Source organism: Lithobates pipiens, unplaced genomic scaffold, assembly GCF_037356315.1.
Source record: "Lithobates pipiens isolate NorthernLeopardFrog02 unplaced genomic scaffold, aLitPip1_a1.2 Scaffold_8, whole genome shotgun sequence".
NCBI lineage: Eukaryota > Metazoa > Chordata > Amphibia > Anura > Ranidae > Lithobates > Lithobates pipiens.
This window is the reverse complement of record NW_027507903.1, coordinates 75,038,944-75,062,896: the sequence shown is the minus strand read 5'-3', so window position 1 is coordinate 75,062,896 and position 23,953 is coordinate 75,038,944. Positions and strand designations below refer to the sequence as shown.

At 46.9% G+C, this 23,953-nt stretch overlaps 1 protein-coding gene and 1 long non-coding RNA gene across 3 annotated transcripts in view; one reads left to right on the top strand and one right to left on the bottom strand.

Moving 5' to 3' along the window:
* The first annotated feature begins 1,622 nt into the window (after positions 1-1,622).
* Positions 1,623-23,953, top strand: part of MYO5A (myosin VA) — a 285,827-nt gene continuing 263,496 nt past the window's right edge. Inside the window, exon 1 of the mRNA XM_077474307.1 lies at positions 1,623-1,973. Coding sequence (XP_077330433.1) covers positions 1,947-1,973 — 27 coding nt within the window. The 5' untranslated portion in view covers positions 1,623-1,946. The remainder of the gene's footprint in view (positions 1,974-23,953) is intronic.
* The window catches only part of LOC143964249 (uncharacterized), a 40,353-nt gene continuing 32,296 nt past the window's right edge, over positions 15,897-23,953 (bottom strand). For both annotated transcript variants that reach the window (XR_013271107.1, XR_013271106.1), the window contains exon 4: positions 15,897-16,523. This is a non-coding gene — a long non-coding RNA (uncharacterized LOC143964249). The remainder of the gene's footprint in view (positions 16,524-23,953) is intronic.

Here is a 23,953-nt window from a genome sequence, read left to right as displayed (position 1 = left end):
ACGTGAGTCACGTGACTGTCTCAGTGACATCACTCATTGCTAGACGCCAGGCGGCCCAGGCGCTAGCAACGAGTGCAGGGTTGCCAAGCCAATGGCTCAGCTCCACCCACCTCCTAGCTCCTCCTGGTCCAGCGGCACCAGTAACACACCAGAGTCTCTCTCTCTCTGCACCGCTGATCGCTGATGAGACAGAGAGAGAGACTCGGGCATAGCAGCGCTGCAGCCTGCAAGTGACTGACAATGAAATCATGTCAGTGTGATATTTTCGGGGGCGGGGGCGGCAATTGCCCTGTTGCCCCCCCTAGATCTGCCCCTGTTCTTACATTTGTGGTCATTTGGAAGAATTACCCCTTACAGATAGCTAAAAGGGATCAATGGGATCTTGGAAACAGTGGGAACTTATCCGAGAGGCAGAAATTGCCCAATGCTGAAGGAACCCCTAGCAGCCTCTGGAGGAACCCTGGTTGAGAATCACAGGTATAGACAGAAAGAATTCTCTTCTGTTCTAGTGCTGTGAGCCTCAATGAAGGTGGTAGTATTTTCCTGGTGGTATTGTATAGTTGGTCATGCACATCCCACTGCCTATGCCAACTAGAGAAGTCCGAAATATGTAGAAAAGGTAAAAGGAAGGTGCGTGGTCTAGTGCATGAATACTTAGAGAGAAGTTCATTTAAAACAGAATGGTATAAACTGAAAGTACTATGTATTCCTAAATATAGATACATTACAATAATCTCACTTGGTACACAATAAAAAACACTGTCCATAACAGGGCTAAAATGTGAATGGTTAGCCGCCCATACAAGGGATAAATAATGGATAATTGGTTAACGCGTTTCGAGGTTTTCCTCTTCCTCAGAGCCTAAGGCTCCATGCACACTGGACGTTAAAATAATGTTATAAAAATGCCAGTAGCTTTGCTGTGAGTCCTTCAACTTTTTTTTAACTTTTTTTGCAATAGAGTTTATTAGTTTTATTTTGTTTTTTTTTTGTTTTTGTTTTTTCAATGGATGAAAAACGTTAAAAAATGCTGGTGAGACACATTTTTGAGAGTTTATCAACGTTTATGAGCATTTGATGTTTTTTTGTGGTCAGAAAAACGACTCCTGAACGCGATTTTATGTATTTTTTATTTATATACGCTCGCCTTGTTCCTAAAATGACTGTGGAATTCAAGACGTAGCTGGGTGTAAGATGTAAGATGTCCGCTGCCTCTTCTCACTGCAGGTGTTCTGTCACACGAGCAAAACTGATAGCGGTGGAACGCATTTGCAGCTGACGGAACGTCACTTCCGTTACCTAATCTGACCGAGTCCAGAGAAATGCTACATGAGATAGTTTGCCACGTTTGTCGTGTGTAGGGCAGACCATTTAAGTAAATGAGCTGCCTTATGATGATGTGAAAGAAAACGTGCCCAAAAAGTAAAAAAAAAAAGAAAAAAAGAACGTTAACGCGACGCATAGGTGTGAATGGGGTTCCGCCAGCCCATTCCAAATGAAAATCCTATCCAGATGAATCCAGCCTGTCTACAGCAGAGAACATGGACAACCTGAGCCAGACTTGAGTGTATGCAAAGGGTTAACAGTGCTCTCCGGCGCCCCCTGGCGGAGAAGAGCCGCATGTGCTCCGGTTAGGAGGAGATGGTGTAAAGGAGATGAGTGCTGTCAGCCGATGGGAGGCAGAGTGAGCCCAGCAATCCTCCGGAGAAGTCAACAATCACAGCTTCCCCTCCACACATCTCATACCCACAATGCACAGAGACCCGCACCAAAATAGACCTCTGCTCAGGTAACATGGCCATCTGACCGGGACTGAGCACATCACCGGACCGGGAGACTGAGCGGAGGAGCCCCGATACCGGGGAGGGAGGAGGAGGAGGAGGACACGGCACCGGGGAGGAGGAGGAGGAGGAGGAGGAGGAGGGGGTGTATGTACACCGAGCAGCATGGCAGCATCCGAGCTTTACACAAAGGTAAGGGGTTGCACACCATGCATGGATGGATGGATGGATGGATGGATGGGACAGGACATCATGATCATTGTGATCAGCACACAGAACTGTCCTCCGATGGGCAGGACACAGCAATGCCAGGCAAGGACTAAGAATGGGAGCCTTGCATTGTGCTGTCATCACCTTCCCAGGCCATAGATCAGTGCTGCACCCCATAGGATGCCAGCTCTGGGAGATCTCTACCAATGGAAGCCTGCCACTGGTATTGTGCTCAGCATCCAGAGCTGTACTCCATTACCCAGGCCATAGGATGAAGGATAAGGGCATCACTAGGAATGGGAGCCTGGCATTGTGCTGTCATCACCTACCCAGACATCAGTGCTGCACCCCATAGGATGCCAGCTTTGGGAGATCTCTACCAATGGAAGCCTGCTATTGGAATTGTGCTCAGCACCCAGGGCTCTCCTCCATTGTCCAGGCCGTAGGATGCATGAGAAGGGCATCACTAGGAATGGGAGCCTGGCATTGTGCTGTCATCACCTGCCCAGGACATAGATCATGTCTGCACCCCATATGATACCAGCTCTGGGAGTTCTCTACCAATGGAAGCCTGCTATTGGTATTGTGCTCAGCACCCAGGGGCTGTCCTCCATTGTCCAGGCCATAGGATGCAGGATAAGGGTATCACTAGAAATGGGAGCCTGGCATTGTGCTGTCCTCACCTGCCCAGGCCATAGATCAGTGCTGCACCCCATAGGATGCCAGGCTGGGAGATCTCTACCAGTGGAAGCCTTCCCATTGGGATCTGTGCTGAGGATCCAGGGCTGTCATCTTCTGTCCAGGCCACAGCAATGGGATACAAGGACTAAGACATCACTATGAATAGAAACCGGGCATTGCCACTGTCATCATTTGCCCATATATCATTGTAGCCCCCAATAGGATGCATGGCTAGGATAGCACTATGAATGGAAGCTGGGCATTGCCATTGTGCTGTCTTCATCTGCCCATGTCATAGATCATAGCAGCGCCCCATATGAGACAGGGCTGAGATGGCATTATGACGTGCAGATGATCCAGGGCTGTCATCTTCTGTCCAAGCCATTGCAATAGGATGCTGGGTCTGGGACATAACTATCAATGAAAGTTTTGCACTGCTATTGCTGTTATGATCTAGGGCTGTCATCCTCTGTCCAGGCCATATAGATCATTGTAACCCCGCACCCCCATTCCTATATAATACCAGGGCTGAGACATCACCATCATTAAAAACCTGATCTGTGCTGATGCTCCAGTGCCGTCGTCATCTCTTGCCGTCATCACAGATCGTAGCAGCCCCCCATATGATGCCTGGGATGGGATATCACTTTCAATGAAGCCTTGTGTTGCTTTTGTGCTGTGATCTTCTATTCAGGCCACAACCATGTGATGATAGGGTTTGGACATCACTATGAATGGAAGCTGATGATCCAAGGTTGTCACCCTTTGTGGTGGCCACAGATCAATGTAGGAGCCCATATGATAAGGCTGAGATACCTCTATCAATGAAGGCCTTACTGTTGTCATACATGCTGATGATCTGGGCTGTTATCCTTTTTCCAGGCCATAGATCATCGTAGAAGCCTATATGATGCTATGCATGGGACATCTCATTCGGTGAAAGCCATGTATTGCTGTTGTGCTGTCATCCTCTGTCCGTAGCTCAGTCTATCGCCCAATGCTTGGGGCCAAAGAAGCCTTGCATCCCTGTTCTGATCTTTGCTCACCATCAACAACTGTCATCCTCTATCTAGGCCACAGAGATATATGCTGATTATCGAGGACTGTTGTCCTCTGTCCAGCCCATAGCTCAATGCAGCTCAAATTATATCTGTTAACGGAAGGCTAGCCTTCTCATTGTTATATGTGCTGTACATGCCAGGCTGTTTACCCCTATCTAGGCCATATAGATCATTGCAGCACCCCATGTGATGCTAAGGATGGGACACCACTTAAAATGAAAATCATTGCTATTGTGATGTGTACTGATCATCTAGGGCTGTCATTCTCTCTTAGGTCATAGATCAAACATGATGCCAGGCATGGGATATGATTATTGATGAAACCTTGTATTGTGTTAAGTGCTGATCATCCAAAGCTGCCATCCTGTAGTGTAGGCCATAGATTGTTATTTCCCAGATTATGATGCCAGGTCTAGGATATGACTATGGATGAAGCATTGTGCTGATCATCCAAGGCTGCCATCCTCTGTACAGGACATAGATCTTTATTTCCCAGATTATGATGCCAGGTCTAGGATATGTCTATGGATGAAGCCCTGTGTTGTGCCCTGTGCTGATCATCCAAGGCTGCCATCCTCTGTACAGGACATAGATCTTTATTTCCCAGATTATGATGCCAGGGCTCAGATATGATTATGGATGAAGCCCTGTGTTGATCATCCAAGGCTGTCCTCTGTACAGGCCATAGATCATTGTAGCCCTCCCCATATAATGCCAGGGCTGGGATATGACTATGGATGAAGCCCTGTGTTGTGCCCTGTTCTGATCATCCATGCCTCTCATCCTCTGTACAAGCCATAGATCTTTGTAGCCACCCTGTATGATGCCAGGGCTGGGATGTGACTATGAATGAAGCTTTGTGTTGTGCCCTGTACTGATCATCCATGGCTCTCATCCTCTGTATAGACCACACTGCATCCAGCTCTGTCGTTCCCTCTGGATTTAGCTGCTAAACATCTGCCGCTCCTCTCGGCTCGCCTTAGTGCTTTGTTCTTATGGCTTGGGTCACTATTTTGACCACCATTAAGGATCGGATAGGTTATTATGAACTCTTGTTAGAAATCACCTCCCCCCGGTATAGATCTACTTGTGCTGGTTTATGTGACATTGGATAGCCGGTTTTCCCATTTTGTCCTTGACATGTGCTTATGTTCAGCAAATCCTTTCCTTTGCCCTTTGGATCGGAGGAGGATGCGGGTAGAGGCAGGCTCTGCAATTATCCGGATGGGGATAGCGGATTATATTTGTCTTGTATAGGACTGAGATGAAGAATTATTTCTTGTGCTTGTAGACAGATTGTAAAAGCCGGATGTGTTATCCGAGGCAGAAAATGTGTTTTCTATAGCAAAGCGGCCTGATGAAATTAAATTACGTGAGTGGAGGGAGTTCAGATGTTGCTGCACACTCCCTACCAGCGACAGGAGATGGAGTAACATAAAGGAACATTGATTCAGATAAATGAATGGGACATACAATACTTACTAGGGTATCCTATATTTATAGATATGTTATTGATTTAATTTCAGAGCGTTTTACTGAGAATTGGCATGAGCCATGAAACGTGTCGATTGTTCATCGAACTGATGCCCAGACAAGTTTGTCTCACTAACAGCAAATACTTATGTTTTATTATTATCAATTGATGAGCGTTTTATGAAATTTTATTGCTTAACTATGTTGTATTTTACTTTGTATAATGTATATTCTTACAATTGACCTGTTATTTACAGTATATTGTGCCTTTTACTATAGATTGACACTTTTTAACCTGATTTGTAATCAATAAATAATTCAATGATCAATATGAACAAGGTATCAATTCAGTGACATGCCTCATACAAAGTCCCATTCCTTCCTCCTTTTTTGTCTAACATATGATACTAAGTTGCCCAAATACAGCTGGGTAAGCCATTCTGTGGGTAAGTCGAAAGCTGGTTCGTGCATTACATAGTTGAGAATATATCTGTACAATCAGTCTGTATAGTGTATGGTCATGAAAATTTAATTAGTTCCCAGAAGCCGCAACATAAATCAACGATGGAGCGTATACAGCGTCTACATCAGCGATGACCTTTCTTTCCAACGGATTAAAAGGCTCAGTTGTTAGAACTGGGGGTTCATTTCAGCTGCAGTTAACAGGTACACTTTAAAATGAATGCACTGCTTCAGTGGCACAAAAAAGAGATCTGAAACTGATATTCTTTTGTTCATGGTATACAAAGAGAATGTAGGTGTAGAGAAGGAAATGCAGGCAGAATCTTCATATCCATATTTTGTTATGACATTGAGGGGTTGATTTACTGCCGGTGCCCGGGCGTCAGCGGTAAAGCGGCGCTATTTTTAGCGCCGCTTTACCATTGATTTAGCGGTGCTATTTGGCTGCCAGCGGGGCAATTTTAAAAGTTTAAAAACCACTGCAAAGCGCTGCTACAGCAGCGCTATGCCGGCGGTATAGCCGCGCTGCCCCATTGATTTCAATGGGCAGGAGCAGCGAAGGAGCGGTGTATACACTGCTTCTTCACCGCGCCAAAGATGCTGCTAGCAAGACTTTTTTGAGTGCCCTACCAGCGCACCGGTCCAGTGTGAAAGCCCTCGGGGGTTTCACATTGGAGAGACAGCAGCGGCTGTTTCAGGGCGCTTTGCATGCGCTATGGGGTCTAAAATTGGAGAGTGCATAATCTGGTCCAGCTGTGCATGTTAGCCAATCGGCTTCTAACTTCAGCTTGTTCAGTTAAGCTTTTACAAAAAAAAACTTGGTTTCTATGCAGAGCTGCACCAGATTTTGCACTCTATAGTTATAGTAAATCAACCCCGATATGCTTTCATATATTGTAAATTCATAAGCAGAGAATGTGGACGGTGGTATGTAATCTATGATCACATTTCTTAATGCCCATTTCACATCGTCATCCTCTGCGTCATTGGAACCGGTAAACAGATCCTCTGCTGCGTTGTATAAGAACGGGACACATGTCACATTGGAGGAGATTTACTGGAGCAGCCAGAATCTGCTGCAGCTGTGCATAGTAAACCAATCGGCTTCTAGGTTTTGGGCTCCGTTCCCACTAGTGCAACTTGATCTGCGACTTTGGACACATAAATTTGCATCCCATGATATCAAAGGTGCCCGTTCCAATCAATACGACGTTTTCTGCACTTTTTTGATGCAACTTGAGTGCCAGAGAGTGTAAAGTCTCATTCTAAATCGTGTGACTTTGGAGTCACACTACTGGGAATAGAGCCTAAGCCCTGGTTCACACCAATGCAATCTGTCATGTGATTGACAGTTCCAAATTTGACGATTTGCCATTACCCCTTTGCCTGCAATGGAACCGTTCAAATCGCCGTGACTCGTGTCGCATCAACTTTGACAAAGGTTCCTGCACTATTTTACCATTTAGTTGTGATTTCCAGTCAGGCTTCATGAGGTACATAAATGACCTACACCTATAGCAAGGACATTATTCAACTTTGATCAAAGCTGTGCATTTTGTTTTCATCTACAGACACCACTAATCTGCACTGGTAGTTTTATTTTTTTATTTTTTTTGTCCAGTGAAGGTGAACTAACCTTTTAAATTAAGGATTTGGGGGGGAGGGGTGTCTTGAAACTGCGGCTTAACTGTCTATTTTTACTAAGCCCCAACAACCACAAGTGGAAACTGAAGCTGGTCATACATGGTTATTTTTAAGGGTTAATTTCGTTCAGCCAGCGGGCATCACAAATGAGGTGGATGGAGGAATTCCCTGCAGGGACATTGCATTTTTTTAACCACTTGCTTACTGGGCACTTAAACCCCCCTCCTGCCCAGACCAATTTTCAGCTTTCAGCGCTGATGCACTTTGAATGACAATTGCGCGGGCATACAACACTGTACCCAAATGAAATTTTTATTATTTTTTTCCCACAAATAGAGCTTTCTTTTGGTGGTATTTAATCACAGCTGGGAGTTTTTTTTTTTTTTGCTAAACAAACAAAAAAAGATGCAAAAAAAAAAACATGTTTAATAGTTTGTTATAAAATTTTGCAAACAGGTCATTTTTCTCCTTCATTGAAGTGCGCTGATGAGGCTGCACTGGTGGGCACTGATGGGCTGCACTGGTGGGCACTGATGGGCTGCACTGGTGGGCACTGATGGGCATAGTTAAGGCGGCACTGATGGGCACAGATAAGGCGGCACTGATGGGCAAAGATGGGCACAGATAACATGGCACGGATGGGTGGCATGGATGGGCACTGATAGGTACCACTGATAGATGGGACTGATGGGCTCTGATCGGTGGCTCTGATCGGTGGCTCTGATCGGTGGCTCTGATCGGTGGCACTGCTGGGCGGCACTGCTGGGCACTGATGGGCACTGGTAGATGACACTGATGGGCACGGATATGTGGCACTGGGGTGCAGCACCTTTGTTGAGGCAGATTGTGGGCACTGCTGGGTGGCACTGCTGGGTGGCACTGTGGGCACTGCTGGGTGGCACTGACAGGGGGCACTAATTTTTTATTATGTATAGTTATGAGGGGGCAGGTGGGCACTGGCAGGGGGCAGGTGGGCACTGGCAGGGCTGGCCGTGTTTGGGACTGATGTCCCGATCACGGCCGTTGGTGATCGGCTTTTTTTTTTTCTCCTCGCGCTGTCAGCGTGAGGAGGAATAATAGCCGATTACCGACTCCGTTATATCACATGATCAGCTGTCATTGGCTGACAGCTGATCACGCGATAAGGGGTCGGGATCGACCCCTTGCACGGATCGGTGATCAGGCGAGTCTCATAGACTCGCCGATCACAGAGCGCGCCGCGCGCGCCCCTCAGGGGGCGCGCGGGCCGCTCGTGCACGGGACTACGTCAATAGACGTAGTCCCGGCAAAGGAGATCCGCGCTGTAGCCGTCATTCGGCTATAGCGCGGGTCTCAAGTGGTTAAAGTACCCTCTTGTCATAATACACTTTTTGGCAGATTGTGGAAAACTTTCCAGAGCGCCCCTTCGACAGAAGTATATCAAACAATTAACTTTTGGTGAGCGAAATACCTTACACTGATTGGAATTCATACGGTCCCTGCTAAACTAGCTTAAAGTGGTTGCAAATCCATTACAACCACTTTAATTTACAGGTAAGCCTAGATTAAGGCTTACCTGTAGGTGCAAGAAATATCTCCCAAACCTAAAAAGTTTAGGAGATATTTGCAGAAATATCAGCACCGATATCTAACCTGTCAAAACCTATGCTATGCATATAATACTTAATAATATAATACTTTATTTTTTTTTATTTTTAAGGGAGGGTTTACTTCCTCTTTAACCACTTTACGACCAGCGCACGCTGATGTACGTCCATTTTTTGAAGAGGGATATCTTGGTAACGGCAGCAGCTGCTGCCACAACCGTGATATCCATCTCTTTAGGCACCAGTCCTGTGTACGATAATGGTGGTCTCTGCGGCAGGTTTGCCATTATCGGCAGCGGGAGAGGTGCCCCCCCCCCTCCCGCCACTCTCCCGTGCCCTTCGCCACTTACCGGAGCCGTCGGTAGCGGCGGAGGCGATCGGGGCCTGTCTTGTCTGTGGTATGGAGACAAGTGAGGCTAAGATGGCTCCACCCATCTCCATACCATAGCAGGGCAGAAGCGATGTCAAAACGTCACTTCCGCCCATACACACGGTCGGACATTCCGACAGAAAATGCCCGATCGGACCGCGTTGTCGGATAATCCGACCGTGTGTGGGCTTCATCTGACTTTTTCCGTTGGAATGTCCGACCAACAAAGTTTGAGAGCTGGATATAACATTTTCCGACAACATGATCCGATCGGACTTTGTCTGATCGTTTGTAGAGAATTCCGATCAAAGTGCCACGCATGCTCAGATCAAATTCGTAGACTAAAGCTATTGGCTATAAGCCTGAATGTAGTCCCGTCATAACGAAATAACGTCATGTTACGAACGATCGGATTTTCCGACAACTTTGTCTGACCGTGTGTATGCAACACCAGTTTCGGACAAAATCTGTCGGAAAAAATCCAACGGATTTACTCCTATTACAAGGAATGTAAAAAAGCATGACAGGTCCTCTTAAATGTGAGATCTGGGGTCAAAAAGTCCTCAGATCTCATATTTGGACTTAAATGCAATAAAAAAATAAAAATAAATTGTCATTTGAAAAAATTACATGTAAAAAATGTGCCTTTAAGCCCCCAAATATGAGATCTAAGGACTTTTTGACCCCAGATCTCACATTTAGGAGGACCTGTCATTCTTTTTTACATTCCTTGTAATAGGAGTAAAAGTGATCCAATAATTTTTTTTAAAACGGTGTAAAAATAAATAAAATCAAGTAAAATTAATAATACATTTTTTTTTTTTTTTAAACATCCCGTCCCGGCGAGCTTGCGTTCAAAAGCGATCACATATGTGAGTATCGCACACATATGAAAACAGTAGTTAAATCTCACATGTGAGGTATCACTGCAATTGGTAGAGCGAGAACAATAATTCTAGCCATAGACCTCCTCTGTAACGCAAAACATGCAACCTGTAGAATTTTTTAAATTCACTTATGGAGATTTTTGAGTGTAAAAGTTTGACACCATTTCACGAGCGGGCGCAATTTTGAAGCGTGACATGTTGGGTATCAATTTACTCGGCGTAACATTATCTTTCACAATATAAAAAAAATTGGGCTAATTTTACTGTTGTCTTATTTTTTTTATTCAAAAAAAGTGATTTTTTTCCTAAAAAAAAGTGCGCTTGTAAGACCGCTGTGCAAATACAGTGTGAAAAAAAGTATTGCAATGACCGCCATTTTATTCTCTAGGATGTTAAGAAAAAAATATATAATGTTTGGGGCTTCTAAGTCTGAAAAAGAGGCCTGGTCCTTAAGTGTTTAAAGGGTAAATCCACTTTTGTGGGGAAAAAATTTGCAAATAAAAAATAATATAGGGTATACAATTCTGACACATGCCATATTGTAATTGAATGCTATTAAAAATGACATTTCCTTTTCAATCTGCAGCTGCTGTAATTTTCGGAAAATGCAATGCAGTATGGCTACCTGGAGGTGTTCTGTACACAGAATGTGTTCTAACCACTCCCCAAAAACATAATTTCCTGCTTGTGTGATTGGCTCACCAATTTTCCCAGAAGTCTGCACTAAGATACAAGTCAGATTTCAGGCATCCCCTGCAACAAAAATGTCATTTTTGGTGAGATACTCCCAATAGGAACACGTCTAAAGGGATGCAGGTCCAGCAGCTTTCCTCATTAGAGCCCTGTGGGTGCACAGCTGATTGATAATTATGAAACCACTCCCATTAGATTCACTTTCACACATGGGCACAGACAAACACACAGGGATTTCTTCAGAATAACAAAAGGTAGGAATCTGCAAAGCTTGTTAAAATCCTTGCAATGTACATATATCATCCAGGGGGGAATGTTTATTTCTCAACAAAAGTGGAGTTACTCTTTAAGCCCAACTTGGTCGGAAGTGTTTTTTTTCACTTCTACAGCATGTCTTAGTTGTGTGTGTGTATAGTTGTTGCCTTCTTGAGGTGATGTGATCTTTCTATTTCATTGGTGTTATTACAGCCGGTTGACATAATGACTCAAGCAGAGAGTTATGCGGGTGCCGGCTCTTATCTCATTGTATTTACATATCTTTCAGCTGAATCAGTCAGGTCAGCGAGGAGTTTCCGTTTTTTTGTTTGTATGCAGTGTAATGCCCAACCAATGCTTAGTTTTCTCTGTCGTCAGCCTTCATACATGAGTCCCAGTGGCTGTTGTTACTCCTATGAAAACAAAACCTAGCAACCAATCATATACTTGCTTTCACTTTCTAGCCTGAATGAGAGAAAAAAACAGCTAGAATACGCATTTCCTACACCGCGTTCAAAACGCACTGGGTGTGCAACCTGCTGTAGGTGTCAATATAATCCGACACCCCAAATGCAGTGCGTTTTCCCACACCAGATCCCATGATACCGTAAAACCATGTGATCCAGTGCAGTACGTTTTTGAAAGTGGTCCATGTACTACTTTTTGTGCGGTCCAAAATCGCACTGCACTAAGTTGCACAGGAACGCAGAGCTGGAAATTCCCTTAGGCCTCTTTCACACAGCCAATCCGTTCAGGTCCGCCTGTCAGTTTTTTAGGTGGACCTGAACTGATGCTCCATAGACCTCTATGGAGCGTCGAATGTCAGCAGTGACATGTCCGCTGACATTCGACCCGCTCCGATCCAAAAAAGTGTGAGGGCTCCATCCGTCATCGGATCGGGTGATGACGGACTTTGCGGTCCGTCGTCACCTGATCTCCCATAGGGGAGAGCAGCACTCTGACAGGTTCGTCCCTGCACAGTGTGCAGAGACAGACCTGCCATCTTCAAGCGGATATCCACGGGGCGGATCATCGCGGATCCGCCCCGTGTGAAAGAGCACTTAAGCTGGAAATTAATTATTTTTATTTTTTTTTTATTTTTTTTACATTGTTTACCTGCATGGGGATGCACTGGTGTTCTATTTATCCCTGTGCAGGCAGTATTATTGATGTCTATTGGAATGCAGAGGTTGACAGACACAGCCAATGGCTCCCAATCTGACATCTGTGTGGGTTCTGGCGTACGGCCCTGGACATAAACTGTCTCTATTGGGAGGGGATGTGCACCCATACCCACACCGATGTCAAATTGGGAAAAGCAGCTGTGTCCATGCGGGACTGCCTACATAGGGATGAATGAAACACCGTGCATCCACGTGCAGGTAAACATGACCCATGCACTGGGGCATTGTAGTACGCCTGTGTAAATATTGCCTAATACAGCAATAAGTACAGAGCCATAAGATAGAAATTGAATGAGCACTGTAATTTACACAAATACACATGTATATTGCAACATTTGCAACTAAAATAGGTTGAAGAATATACGTTTACATGCCTATACACAAGTTCTTTACACAACAATATACTCTGGATCCTTCTGTCAGCAAGATTCCAAGTATAGGCATCAGTAAATGATTACCGTATGTTTGTGTGCACTGTGCAAGAGGCCAAATGGTGTGGTGGTGACTGCTGTGTTAGGTTGAAATCCAAAGTCATTTGCCCCCAGATACCCCCCCGCAGCACCAGAAGATCACTGCTGTGGTTGAGCGGCAGCACCTGTGACAGGCACTCAAGTGCCAACTATGTCTGCCTTTTCCACCCCCCTAATCCATTCATAGAAGCTGTATTATCGATGGAAAGCTCTCTATGAATGATGGAGGCAGACCTTTTATTCAGATACTCGTCTTCCATTCATAGAGCACTTTTTATTGTGGGAATCGATAGCATGACTTCTATAAATACAGGAGGAGTTGGAAAGAGAGGGCGGGGGTGTACTTGACACTTAGGCCGGGTTCACAACGCTGCGATGCGGGAACGCCGCGAATCCGCGGCGTTTTCCCGCATCGCACGCCTCCCGCCGGCAGTTCACACTGCCCTATGCGGACGGCTGGGAGTGTCAATGTTATGTTAATGACACCCCCAGATCCGTCCGCATATCGCAGTGCGATCTGCCGACTCGCACAGGAATCGGATCGCATGGTGTGAACCCCCATGCGATCCGATTCTGTTGCGGACCAAAAAAAGGGTCCCGTGCGAGTTTGCTGCGGGAGCGCTGCGAATTCAGCCATACTATCTGTATGGCTGAACTCGCATCGCTACGGAGATCGGATGTGATTTGCGGTGCGAATCACATCCGGATCTCCCCCCCGCAGCAGTGTGAACCCAGCCTTAAAGAGTGCCGGTCACTGGTACAGCTGCTCATATTAACCCCACAGAACCAGAAGTTCACCACTGGGGGTATCTGGGATCAGAGGACTGAGCACCAAAGTCAACAGTACACCATTTGTGGTAAGTACCATGCCTGGTGCTAGTTATTTTTTATTTTTTTAAACAAAATTCCTACAATTCTGCAATTATAGCATTTAGTCTAAAGCATGAAAGAAACATAGAAAAGGAAAGACCATTAGAAGCACACTTCAGCTGAAGGTAAGGGGCGTCTGTAGATAAAAACAAACTGTGCAACTTTGACCAAAGCTCAATAACGACCTTGCTAAATACACTCACCGCCCACTTTATTAGCTGCACCCGTTCGATTGGCTGATTAGTAATTTGTGTTACAAAGCAATCACATGGCAGCAACTCATTGCGTATAGGCATCTAGACGTGGCGAAGACGACTTGTTGAAGTTCAAACCGAACATCAGAATGGGGAAGAAAGAAGTTTTAAGTGACTTTGAATGTGGCATGGTTGTTGGTGCCAGACGGGCTGGTCTAAGTATTTCAAAAACTGCTGATCTACTAGGATTTTCACGCACAACCATCTCTAGGGTTTACAGAGAATGGTCCGGAAGAAAAAAAAGAGAAAATATCCAGTGAGTGGCAGTTGTGTAGACAAAAATACATTCATGAAGTCATAGGAGAACGGGCAGACTGGTTGGAGATGATAAAAAGTCAATGGTAACTCATATAACCACTCATTGCAGCTATGGCATGCAGAATGCCATCTCTAAATGCACAGCACATCAAACCTTGAAGCAGATGGGCTACAGAAGTAGAAGATCACCCCGGATGCCACTCTTGTCATTGCCTGGTCTGATGAGTCTCGATTTCAACTGCGACATTCAGATGGTAGGGTCAGAATTTGCCATAAACAAAATGGAAGCATGGATCCATCCTGCCTTGTATCAACGGTTACGGCTGGTGGTGGTGTAATGGTGTGGGGGTATTTTCTTGGCACACATTGGGCCTTTTAGTACCAATTGAGCATCATTTAAACGCCGCGGCCTACCTGAGTATTGTTGCTGACCATGTCCATCCCTTTGTGACTACAGTGTACCCATCTTCTGATGGCTCCTTCCAGCAGGATAATGCACCATGTTGCAAAGCTCAAACCATCACAAACTGGTTTCTTGAACATGACCATGAGGTCACTGTACTTCAGCGGGTTCCACAGTGACAGATCTCAATCCAGTAGAGCACCTTTGGGATGTGGTGCAATCTGCAGCAACTGTGTTATCATGTCAATATGGACCAAAATCTCTGAGGAAAGTTTCCAACACCTTGTTGAATCTATGCCAGGAATAATTAAGGCAGTTTTGAAGGCAAAAGCGGGTCCAACCCAGTACTATCAACACACCCAAAAAAGTGACCGGTGATTGTATGTACCTCATGACTTGTTGGTAGGGCATTCCTAGGGGTCTTGCCCAGTTTTACTCTTCACATCCACCATCACAGGAGTGGGCTCTCTAATGCTGAGCTCGGTTACTGCATCCGGGGGGAGAGAGCCAATGTGAGGGGTTTGAATTATAGCTTCCAATCCCCTCCCATCTAGTTTAGCTCCTAGCTCTGGATCTCTGGAGAACCCATTTCTAGTATCTGCTATAGCGTATTTGTATCTCAAGGTAGATCATTTTTAAATGTCCATTGAATGTATGGGTGGGGGGTCCATTTAATTTGTGCTCCAAAAGAAACGAAAGTACGCAAATCCTTGCCTCCACTACAGCAATGCTCATCCGCAAACTCCCTCACTGGTGCCCCTTTGGCCGTCTTTGGCAGTTGTAGAGAGTTCGGCCTCCAGGATGAGTTCCATGTCCATCCAGTTGCTGCATCTCAATAGAAATGAATGGGGATGCATGGAACACCTGTACAACCCTTTGCAGGTAAACAGCTCTCCGTGGGTGTATGGTAGAGATGAGCGCAGGCATGTTCACATGGAACACGTGCAGAGCCCACCAGGAAGTCGGCGCAGCGCTGCGCTAATCACAGGCAGTGAGACATTGCCCCGATGTGCGGCCGCAGAGATCGGGAAATGTCTCAATGCCTGTGATAAGCGCAGCGCTGCACCGACTTCCTGGCGGGCTCTGCACGTGTTCCATGCGAACATGCCTGAGCTCATCCCTAGTGTACAGTTATGCAGGCTCCATGGAAATAAGGCCTAAGAATTGGCAAAGGGGAAGGTAAGAAGCCTTTAGTGCAGAGGTGACCCATTATATCTCCTTCGCGTTCACAACTTTTTTGCTGCATGGCCACCATTTTTTTTTTTTTTTTTTTTCAGTTTGTGAAGTTAGTTTACCGGAATGCGGAATTTCTCTTCTGTAAATTTTTAGACAAATACCTTCAATAAGCCTAGGAGATCTTTGAACACTTTATAGTGTAAAGTGGTGCAGAAAGCAGTTTTACCAGTTTGCAGAAAAATTGTTTCTGGCTCTTCACTAAACTTTGTTTCCTTTGGGCTTTATATCATTTTCCCTCATAATTGTGTTTTACATTGACAGTGTTTGCTATAAAAGTAGGCTGGAATGGCATGTATGGGTCTTCTGACAGGCTGTGATTTGTGTAGGAAATGGTAAAAGGTGCCCACTATAGCCATATAAGGGTAAAAATAACATTATTACCCATAGCAACTAATCGGGAGGTTTCTTTAACAAAGATGGACTAAAAGTTGTTGCTGTTGGCAGCATCACAATTTTTTTCTTTTCTTGTTTTTTTAGAAATCGGCAACTGTTGTTCCTATAGTCCATGCAAATCTAATGACTGTTGTAAAAATAACTGAAAAGGATGCAAACAGTGATAAATATGTGATCAGCATATACACTCTAATGCTAAGCACATCTGCCTTGCAGTACTGGTGGGGGTCGTCAGTTTGAATCCTAACTACAATACTACCTACATGGAGTTTGTATGTTCTTGTGCGGGTTTTCTCCGGGTACTTCAGTTTCCTTCCACACTCCAAAGACATGCTGGAAAATTGGCTCCTGTCTAAAAAAAAAAATAATAATGATTTTTTTAATATATTATATAAATAAATTATATATATATTTTTATAGATTTATATTTATAGTGAATTACAATATCTGGGTTATGGTATAGGTCTTCTCAGGATTGCGAATCTCCATACACCCTCACCCCCCATCCCTGCTGCACTTCCATGGATGATGAGCTGTCAGTGACCACGCAGCCCGTGTCAGTCTGGGCAGGGGTGGCCCATTCATTAAGGGTGTAAGCCCCCCCCCCCCCCCCCCGGGCCATCGCCGCCTCCCCTATCCACCCATTTCAGGACACCGGTGCATGTGGAGGGCCTGTTTTTTTTTTTTTTTTTTAAGCACCAGAGGCTCTAAGGCTCCATGCACACTGGAGCTCATAAACTGCAGTTTATTGGAGTTTGGGCGTTTTTTTTAAAAGCCCATAAACTCCACTCTGTTAGCCTATGTGTCCATGCACACATGGACGTTTTTTAGCTTTAATGAGCAGTGGAGTTTATGGGCTTTTTTCTGAACGCCAGAAATTCGCGTTCAAAGTGCTGTTTTTCACCGCCAAAAAACGGCAAACGCTGATAAACGCTCATAAACGCTATTAAACGCTCATAAACATGTGTTAATTAGTGTTCGGCATTCTATTTTTCAATGCATTGTGGGATTTTTGGAGTGTCCTCTGTGTATTTTTATAAAAAACGCCCATTAACGCTAACGCTGTAAAACGCTCATAAACGCTAGTATAAAACGCTGTTAAAAGCAGGTTTTTCAACCAGCGTTTTCTGACAGCAATCTGGCGTCCAGAAAAAGCTTTTTTGAGCGTCAGTGTGCATGGAGCCTAATAGGCTTCAATATAGGGTGTGTTACAACAGCAAATCAAATCGGTATTCACTGTTGTAACACTGATCCTCCTCCCGGCCAATCAGAAAGCTGCCACCCGATTGGCTGAAAGGACAGTTGGGGAGGGTGTATAGTGTTTTCTTTTAAAAAAAAAATCTGAAAAAATTAACTAACCTTTTAAAGAATGTATATATGCTTAACTCACTCACTGAGGATATGTTTGTGGCTGCTTGTTTGATAGCTGGATATACATCAAATCTTCAAGGAAAATAAAAAACATAGTTTTTGCTTGTACTAGATTGAATGATAAAATCAGCAGAGCTTCCCCTCAGATCTACAGCGATTTTTATTTTTTTTATATATATATTTTTGGGGGATATTTATAATAGCAAAAAGTAAAAAATAATGTGTTTTTGTTTTTTTGCAACACTGCCACTCTTTTTTTGTTTATAGCGCAAACAATAAAAACCGCAGAGCTGAGCAAATACCACCAAAAGAAAACTCTATTTGTGGGGAAAAAGTCAATTTTGTTTGGGTAAAACATTGCACGACCGCACAATTGTCAGTTAAAGCGACGCAGTGCCGAATTGCATAAAGTGCTCTGGTCAGGAAGGGGGGTAAATTGTTCTGAGGCTGAAGCGGTTAAGCTGCAATAGGCAGTGGAGGGAGGAGGGGGGTGGGTTTAATGCCACAGTTGCTATGTTTAACCTTGCACCTGTGGCAAAGTTCACTCTACATGTAGCAGTCAGTGGGCAGCAAGCCTTCCGAACACAACACGCTGAAGTAGAGCTGCATAATTAATTGTTAAAAAAATCGTGATCTCGATTCACCCCCTCTGACGATCTCTCCTGCAGAGGACTAAATCTTTTTCTGACACTTCTTTCTTAAGTTAAAATCAATATTTTTTGCTAGAAAATTACTTGGAACCCCCAAACATTATATATATTTTAGCAGATAAAATGGCAATTGCTGCAATATTTTATGTCGCACTGTATTTACCCAGCGGTCTTTCAAACACAATTTTTGGGGAAAAAATTCACTTCAATGAATAAAAAAAAAAACACGAAACAGTAAAGTTAGCCAATAACTTTTTTTTTTTTTAATGTGAAAGATCATGTTAAGCCGCGAGAGTCGTGATCTATCTTCTAAGTAAAAAAATTGTGATTCTCATTTTAGCCAGAATCGTGCAGCTCTACGCTGAAGCGAGTGAGGAGGCGCCCCAAATGCCCCGCAGTCACATGCAATGCGTGCAGTGGTAGCGTGTTCATCAGCAAAAATGGGGTTAAAACAGGCAGTTAGGAGTCCTCGCATCAATTCCTCACTGCCTGTCAGTAGCCTCTGAAGCGCAATCTGACCGTGGATTATACTTTGGAGGAAAGCGAGATTTAGATGTACATCTATATCAGATATATAGAGCAAATTACATGCTAAGATAAAGTTATTATATATGATTGTAAACTGTTGTACATTTGACTTCTATTTTAGGAATATTTGATGACTAAATTCAGTTGATTTCAATTTCACAAATTCAGAAGGTCATCAATTTCAGATTTACAACAAATGTTCTATTGTTTAGAGTTTGCAAAACAGTCCTATATTCTAAAACGAGGTCATCAAGTTGTTGGCTTAATCCATTTAAAAGAACGTATCCAGCTTCTTGTCCATCTCGGCATAAATTATTAAAGTGGTGCTCGAGGCACATATAAGAGACACAAATAATGCAGCTCTGTTATCATTATTATACAAATAAATGTATTTTTAAATGCAAGCATTGTAAGTACCTGAATTTGGTCTGGTGTACAGCAGGACTCGGGTACGAGAGGTAGAAGCAGCACAAGGGGATGCACTGCTTGCATTTAAAATTGCAAGTAATGATGTATTAATGATTACAGAGCTGCATTGATTTGTGTCTTCCACTTTAAGTTTGCGTGATGGGAAAGTCCCCTAGCTAGTTGGCCTTGCTCCGTCTGCATGGACAACCTAAACCTGACCCCCAGGTGAAGTTCAGAAGTTCCTTCCCTTCAGAACAGAACCTTTACACATTACATGTTAGGCAACTAAAGTGTATGTCAAGCCAAGTTTAATTTTGAATGGAGTAGAAAGAGTTAGAATCCCTGTTGGGTTTTACTTCTATCCAGGGCTCCATTAGAGAAATTTTATTTCAATCTCCGGCCTACTGACATTGTTTTTTCAAATAGCAAGTGAGGGAAACTCTAAGCAAAGGGACGGGTAACTGTCCCTCAGATTTAGGGGGGCTGGACTGTGGCCAATGGGAATAGAAAACGTCTCAGCCTCAGTGTGAGTGGACGGTGTCTCAGGCATGGTGGTTAGTGGTAGTAAAAAGATTACATTGTGCCTGTGGTCAGCAGGAGGAAGAATAGTGGCCCATTATTGGGAGGAATAGTACCCCATCATTGGTAATCTTGGGAGGAATACTGCCCAATCATTGGTATAATTGGGAGGAATAGTGCCCCATCATTGGTATTTTTGGGAGGAATACTGACCCATCATTGGTATAATGGGAGGAATAGTGCCCCATCATTGGTATTATTGGGAGGAATAGGGGCCTATTGTTGATGTCACTGAGGGGAATTATGTTCCTTCATTGGTGCCAGTGCGGGAAATACTGCCCCATCATTGGTGCCAGTGGGAGGAATACTGTCCCATCATTGGTGCCAGTGGGAGGAATAGTGTCCCATCATTGGTGCCAGTGGGAAGAATAGTGCCCCATTGTTGGTGTCAATGGGAGGAATAGTGCCCCATCATTTGTGCCAGTGGGAGGAATAGTGCCCCATTGTTGGTGTCAGTGGGGTGAGTAGTGCCCTCTGTGTTGGTGTCAGTGGGGGAGTAGTGCCCTCTGTTGGTGTCAGTGGGGGAAGTAGTGCTCTCTATGTTGGTGTCAGTGGGGGGTAGTAGTGCCCTCTATGTATGTGTTAGTGGGGGGAGTAGTGCTTCATTGTTGGTGTCAGTGGGGGGGGGGTAGTGCCTTCTATATTGTGTCAGTGGGGGGGAGTAGTGCCCCCTGTGTTGGTGTCAGTGGGGGAGAGTAGTGCCCCCTGTGTTGGTGTCAGTGGGGGAGAGTAGTGCCCCCTGTGTTGGTGTCAGTGGGGGGGGAGTAGTGCCCCCTGTGTTGGTGTCAGTGGGGGGGGAGTAGTGCCCCCTGTGTTGGTGTCAGTGGGGGGGGGGAGTAGTGCCCCCTGTGTTGGTGTCAGTGGGGGGGGGAGTAGTGCCCCCTGTGTTGGTGTAAGTGGGGGGGGGAGTAGTGCCCCCTGTGTTGGTGTCAGTGGGGGGGGAGTAGTGCCCCCTGTGTTGGTATCAGTGGGGGGGAGTAGTGCCCCCTGTGTTGGTGTCAGTGGGGGGGAGTAGTGCCCCCTGTGTTGGTGTCAGTGGGGGGGAGTAGTGCCCCCTGTGTTGGTGTCAGTGGGGGGGGAGTAGTGCCCCCCTGTGTTGGTGTCAGTGGGGGGGGGGAGTAGTGCCTCCTGTGTTGGTGTCAGTGGGGGGGAGTAGTGCCCCCTGTGTTGGTGTCAGTGGGGGGGAGTAGTGCCACCTGTGTTGGTGTCAGTGGGGGGGAGTAGTGCCCCCTGTGTTGGTGTCAGTGGGGGGGAGTAGTGCCCCCTGTGTTGGTGTCAGTGGGGGGGAGTAGTGCCCCCTGTGTTGGTGTCAGTGGGGGGGAGTAGTGCCCCCTGTGTTGGTGTCAGTGGGGGGGAGTAGTTCCCCCCTGTATTGGTGTCAGTGGGGGGAAGTAGTTCCCCCTGTATTGGTGTCAGTGGGGGGGAGTAGTTCCCCCTGTATTGGTGTCAGTGGGGGGGAGTAGTGCCCCCTGTGTTGGTGTCAGTGGGGGGGAGTAGTGCCCCCTGTGTTGGTGTCAGTGGGGGGGGGGAGTAGTGCCCCCTGTGTTGGTGTCAGTGGGGGGGAGTAGTGCCCTCTGTGTTGGTGTCAGTGGGGGGGGGAGTAGTGCCCCCTGTGTTGGTATCAGTGGGGGGGAGTAGTGCCCCCTGTATTGGTGTCAGCGGGGGGAGTAGTGCCCCCTGTGTTGGTGTCAGTGGGGGGGGGAGTAGTGCCCCCTGTGTTGGTGTCAGTGGGGGGGGAGTAGTGCCCCCTGTGTTGGTGTCAGTGGGGGGGGGGAGTAGTGCCCCCTGTGTTGGTGTCAGTGGGGGGGAGTAGTGCCCCCTGTGTTGGTGTCAGTGGGGGGGGGAGTAGTGCCCCCTGTGTTGGTGTCAGTGGGGGGGGGGAGTAGTGCCCCCTGTGTTGGTGTCAGTGGGGGGGGAGTAGTGCCCCCTGTGTTGGTGTCAGTGGGGGGGGAGTAGTGCCCCCTGTGTTGGTGTCAGTGGGGGGGGAGTAGTGCCCCCTGTGTTGGTGTCAGTGGGGGGGGGAGTAGTGCCCCCTGTGTTGGTGTCAGTGGGGGGGGAGTAGTGCCCCCTGTGTTGGTGTCAGTGGGGGGGGAGTAGTGCCCCCTGTGTTGGTGTCAGTGGGGGGGGAAGTAGTGCCCCCTGTGTTGGTGTCAGTGGGGGGGGGGAGTAGTGCCCTCTGTGTTGCTGTCAGTGGGGGGGGGAGTAGTGCCCTCTATGTTGGTGTCAGTGGGGGAAGTAGTGCCCTCTATGTTGGTGTCAGTGGGGGGGAGGGGGAGTAGTACCCTCTATGTTGGTGTCAGTGGGGGGAGTAGTGCCCCTGTGTTGGTGTCAGTGGGGGAAGTAGTGCCCTCTATGTTGGTGTCAGTGGGGGGAGTAGTGCCCCTGTGTTGGTGTCAGTGGGGGAAGTAGTGCCCTCTATGTTGGTGTCAGTGGGGGGAGTAGTGCCCTCTATGTTGGTGTCAGTGGGGGAAGTAGTGCCCTCTATGTTGGTGTCAGTGGGGGAAGTAGTGCCCTCTATGTTGGTGTCAGTGGGAGGAAGTAGTGCCCTCTATGTTGGTGTCAGTGGGAGGAAGTAGTGCCCTCTATGTTGGTGTCAGTGGGAGGAAGTAGTGCCCTCTATGTTGGTGTCAGTGGGAGGAAGTCGTGCCCTCTATGTTGGTGTCAGTGGGAGGAATAGTGCTTCATTGTTGGTGTCAGTGGAAAAAATGGTGCTTCATTGTTGGTGTCACTGAGAAGAATAGTGCTTCATTGTTGGTGTCACTGGGAACAATAGGGCCTCAGATTGGTGATGGAAAAACCATCCCAAGGACAGAAGGCAGGCAAAGGGCTGCAGACCTCTATAGCCAGGTTAGGTGAGCCTGTCCCCAACCGCTGGACATTGTGCTTGGTGCAGTATAGACTCAATCCTCAGTACTGGATAATCATAGCAATATGAAGAGGTTAGATGCCATCTCTCCTTCTGGGACTGTTTTTTTCTTTTCCTCTCCATCTTTGGCATGTGAATGGAAGTTGCACTCTTGACTTGTCTCTTGTCAGTGTTGCCAGGCTGCATTTTCCGTGTAATAGAATTCTGGCATTTGGAAACATAATTAGGACACACAAGTAACATATTTGTGTCATCACATGAATGCAGCAGTTAGGAGCGTGTCCATGTACTGCTCTACAACTACATATGCCTTCATTTTCTTTAAATTCATAATACCTTATGTAGAAAGCATAGCTGAGGAATGTTGCACAACCTATGCCCTCTTCAGATGTATGATCTGGATCTCCAAAGTCTCTAACAGAGGACCAGTTTACTGTCCCTCAGGCTTTAGGGGCCCAGACTTTGGCCAACGGGAGTAGAAAATGCCACAGCATCTGTGTGAGTGAACAGTGTATCAGACTTTGGGGCCAGTGGGAGTAAAAAGAATACATAGTATCTGTGTTTATTAGGAGGAATAGTGCCCCATCGTTGGTGTCTATGGGGGGACTAGTGCCCCATCGATGTCTGGGGGGGGACTAGTGCCCCATCGGTGTCTGGGGGGGGACTAGTGCCCCATCGGTGTCTGGGGGGGGACTAGTGCCCCATCGGTGTCTGGGGGGGGACTAGTGCCCCATCGGTGTCTGGGGGGGACTAGTGCCCCATCGGTGTCTGGGGGGGACTAGTGCCCCATCGGTGTCTGGGGGGGACTAGTGCCCCATCGGTGTCTGGGGGGGGACTAGTGCCCCATCGGTGTCTGGGGGGGGACTAGTGCCCCATCGGTGTCTGGGGGGGGACTAGTGCCCCATCGGTGTCTGGGGGGGGACTAGTGCCCCATCGGTGTCTGGGGGGGGACTAGTGCCCCATCGGTGTCTGGGGGGGGGACTAGTGCCCCATCGGTGTCTGTGGGGGGACTAGAGCCCCATCGGTGTCCGTGGGGGGGCCAGTGCCCCATCGGTGTCCGTGGGGGGGGGGCAGTGCCCCATCGGTGTCCGTGGGGGGGGGGCAGTGCCCCATCGGTGTCCGTGGGGGGGGCAGTGCCCCATCGGTGTCCGTGGGGGGGGGGCAGTGCCCCATCGGTGTCCGTGGGGGGGGGGCAGTGCCCCATCGGTGTCCGTGGGGGGGGGCAGTGCCCCATCGGTGTCCGTGGGGGGGGGGCAGTGCCCCATCGGTGTCCGTGGGGGGGGGGGCAGTGCCCCATCGGTGTCCGTGGGGGGGGGGCAGTGCCCCATCGGTGTCCGTGGGGGGGGGGCCAGTGCCCCATCGGTGTCCGTGGGGGGGGGC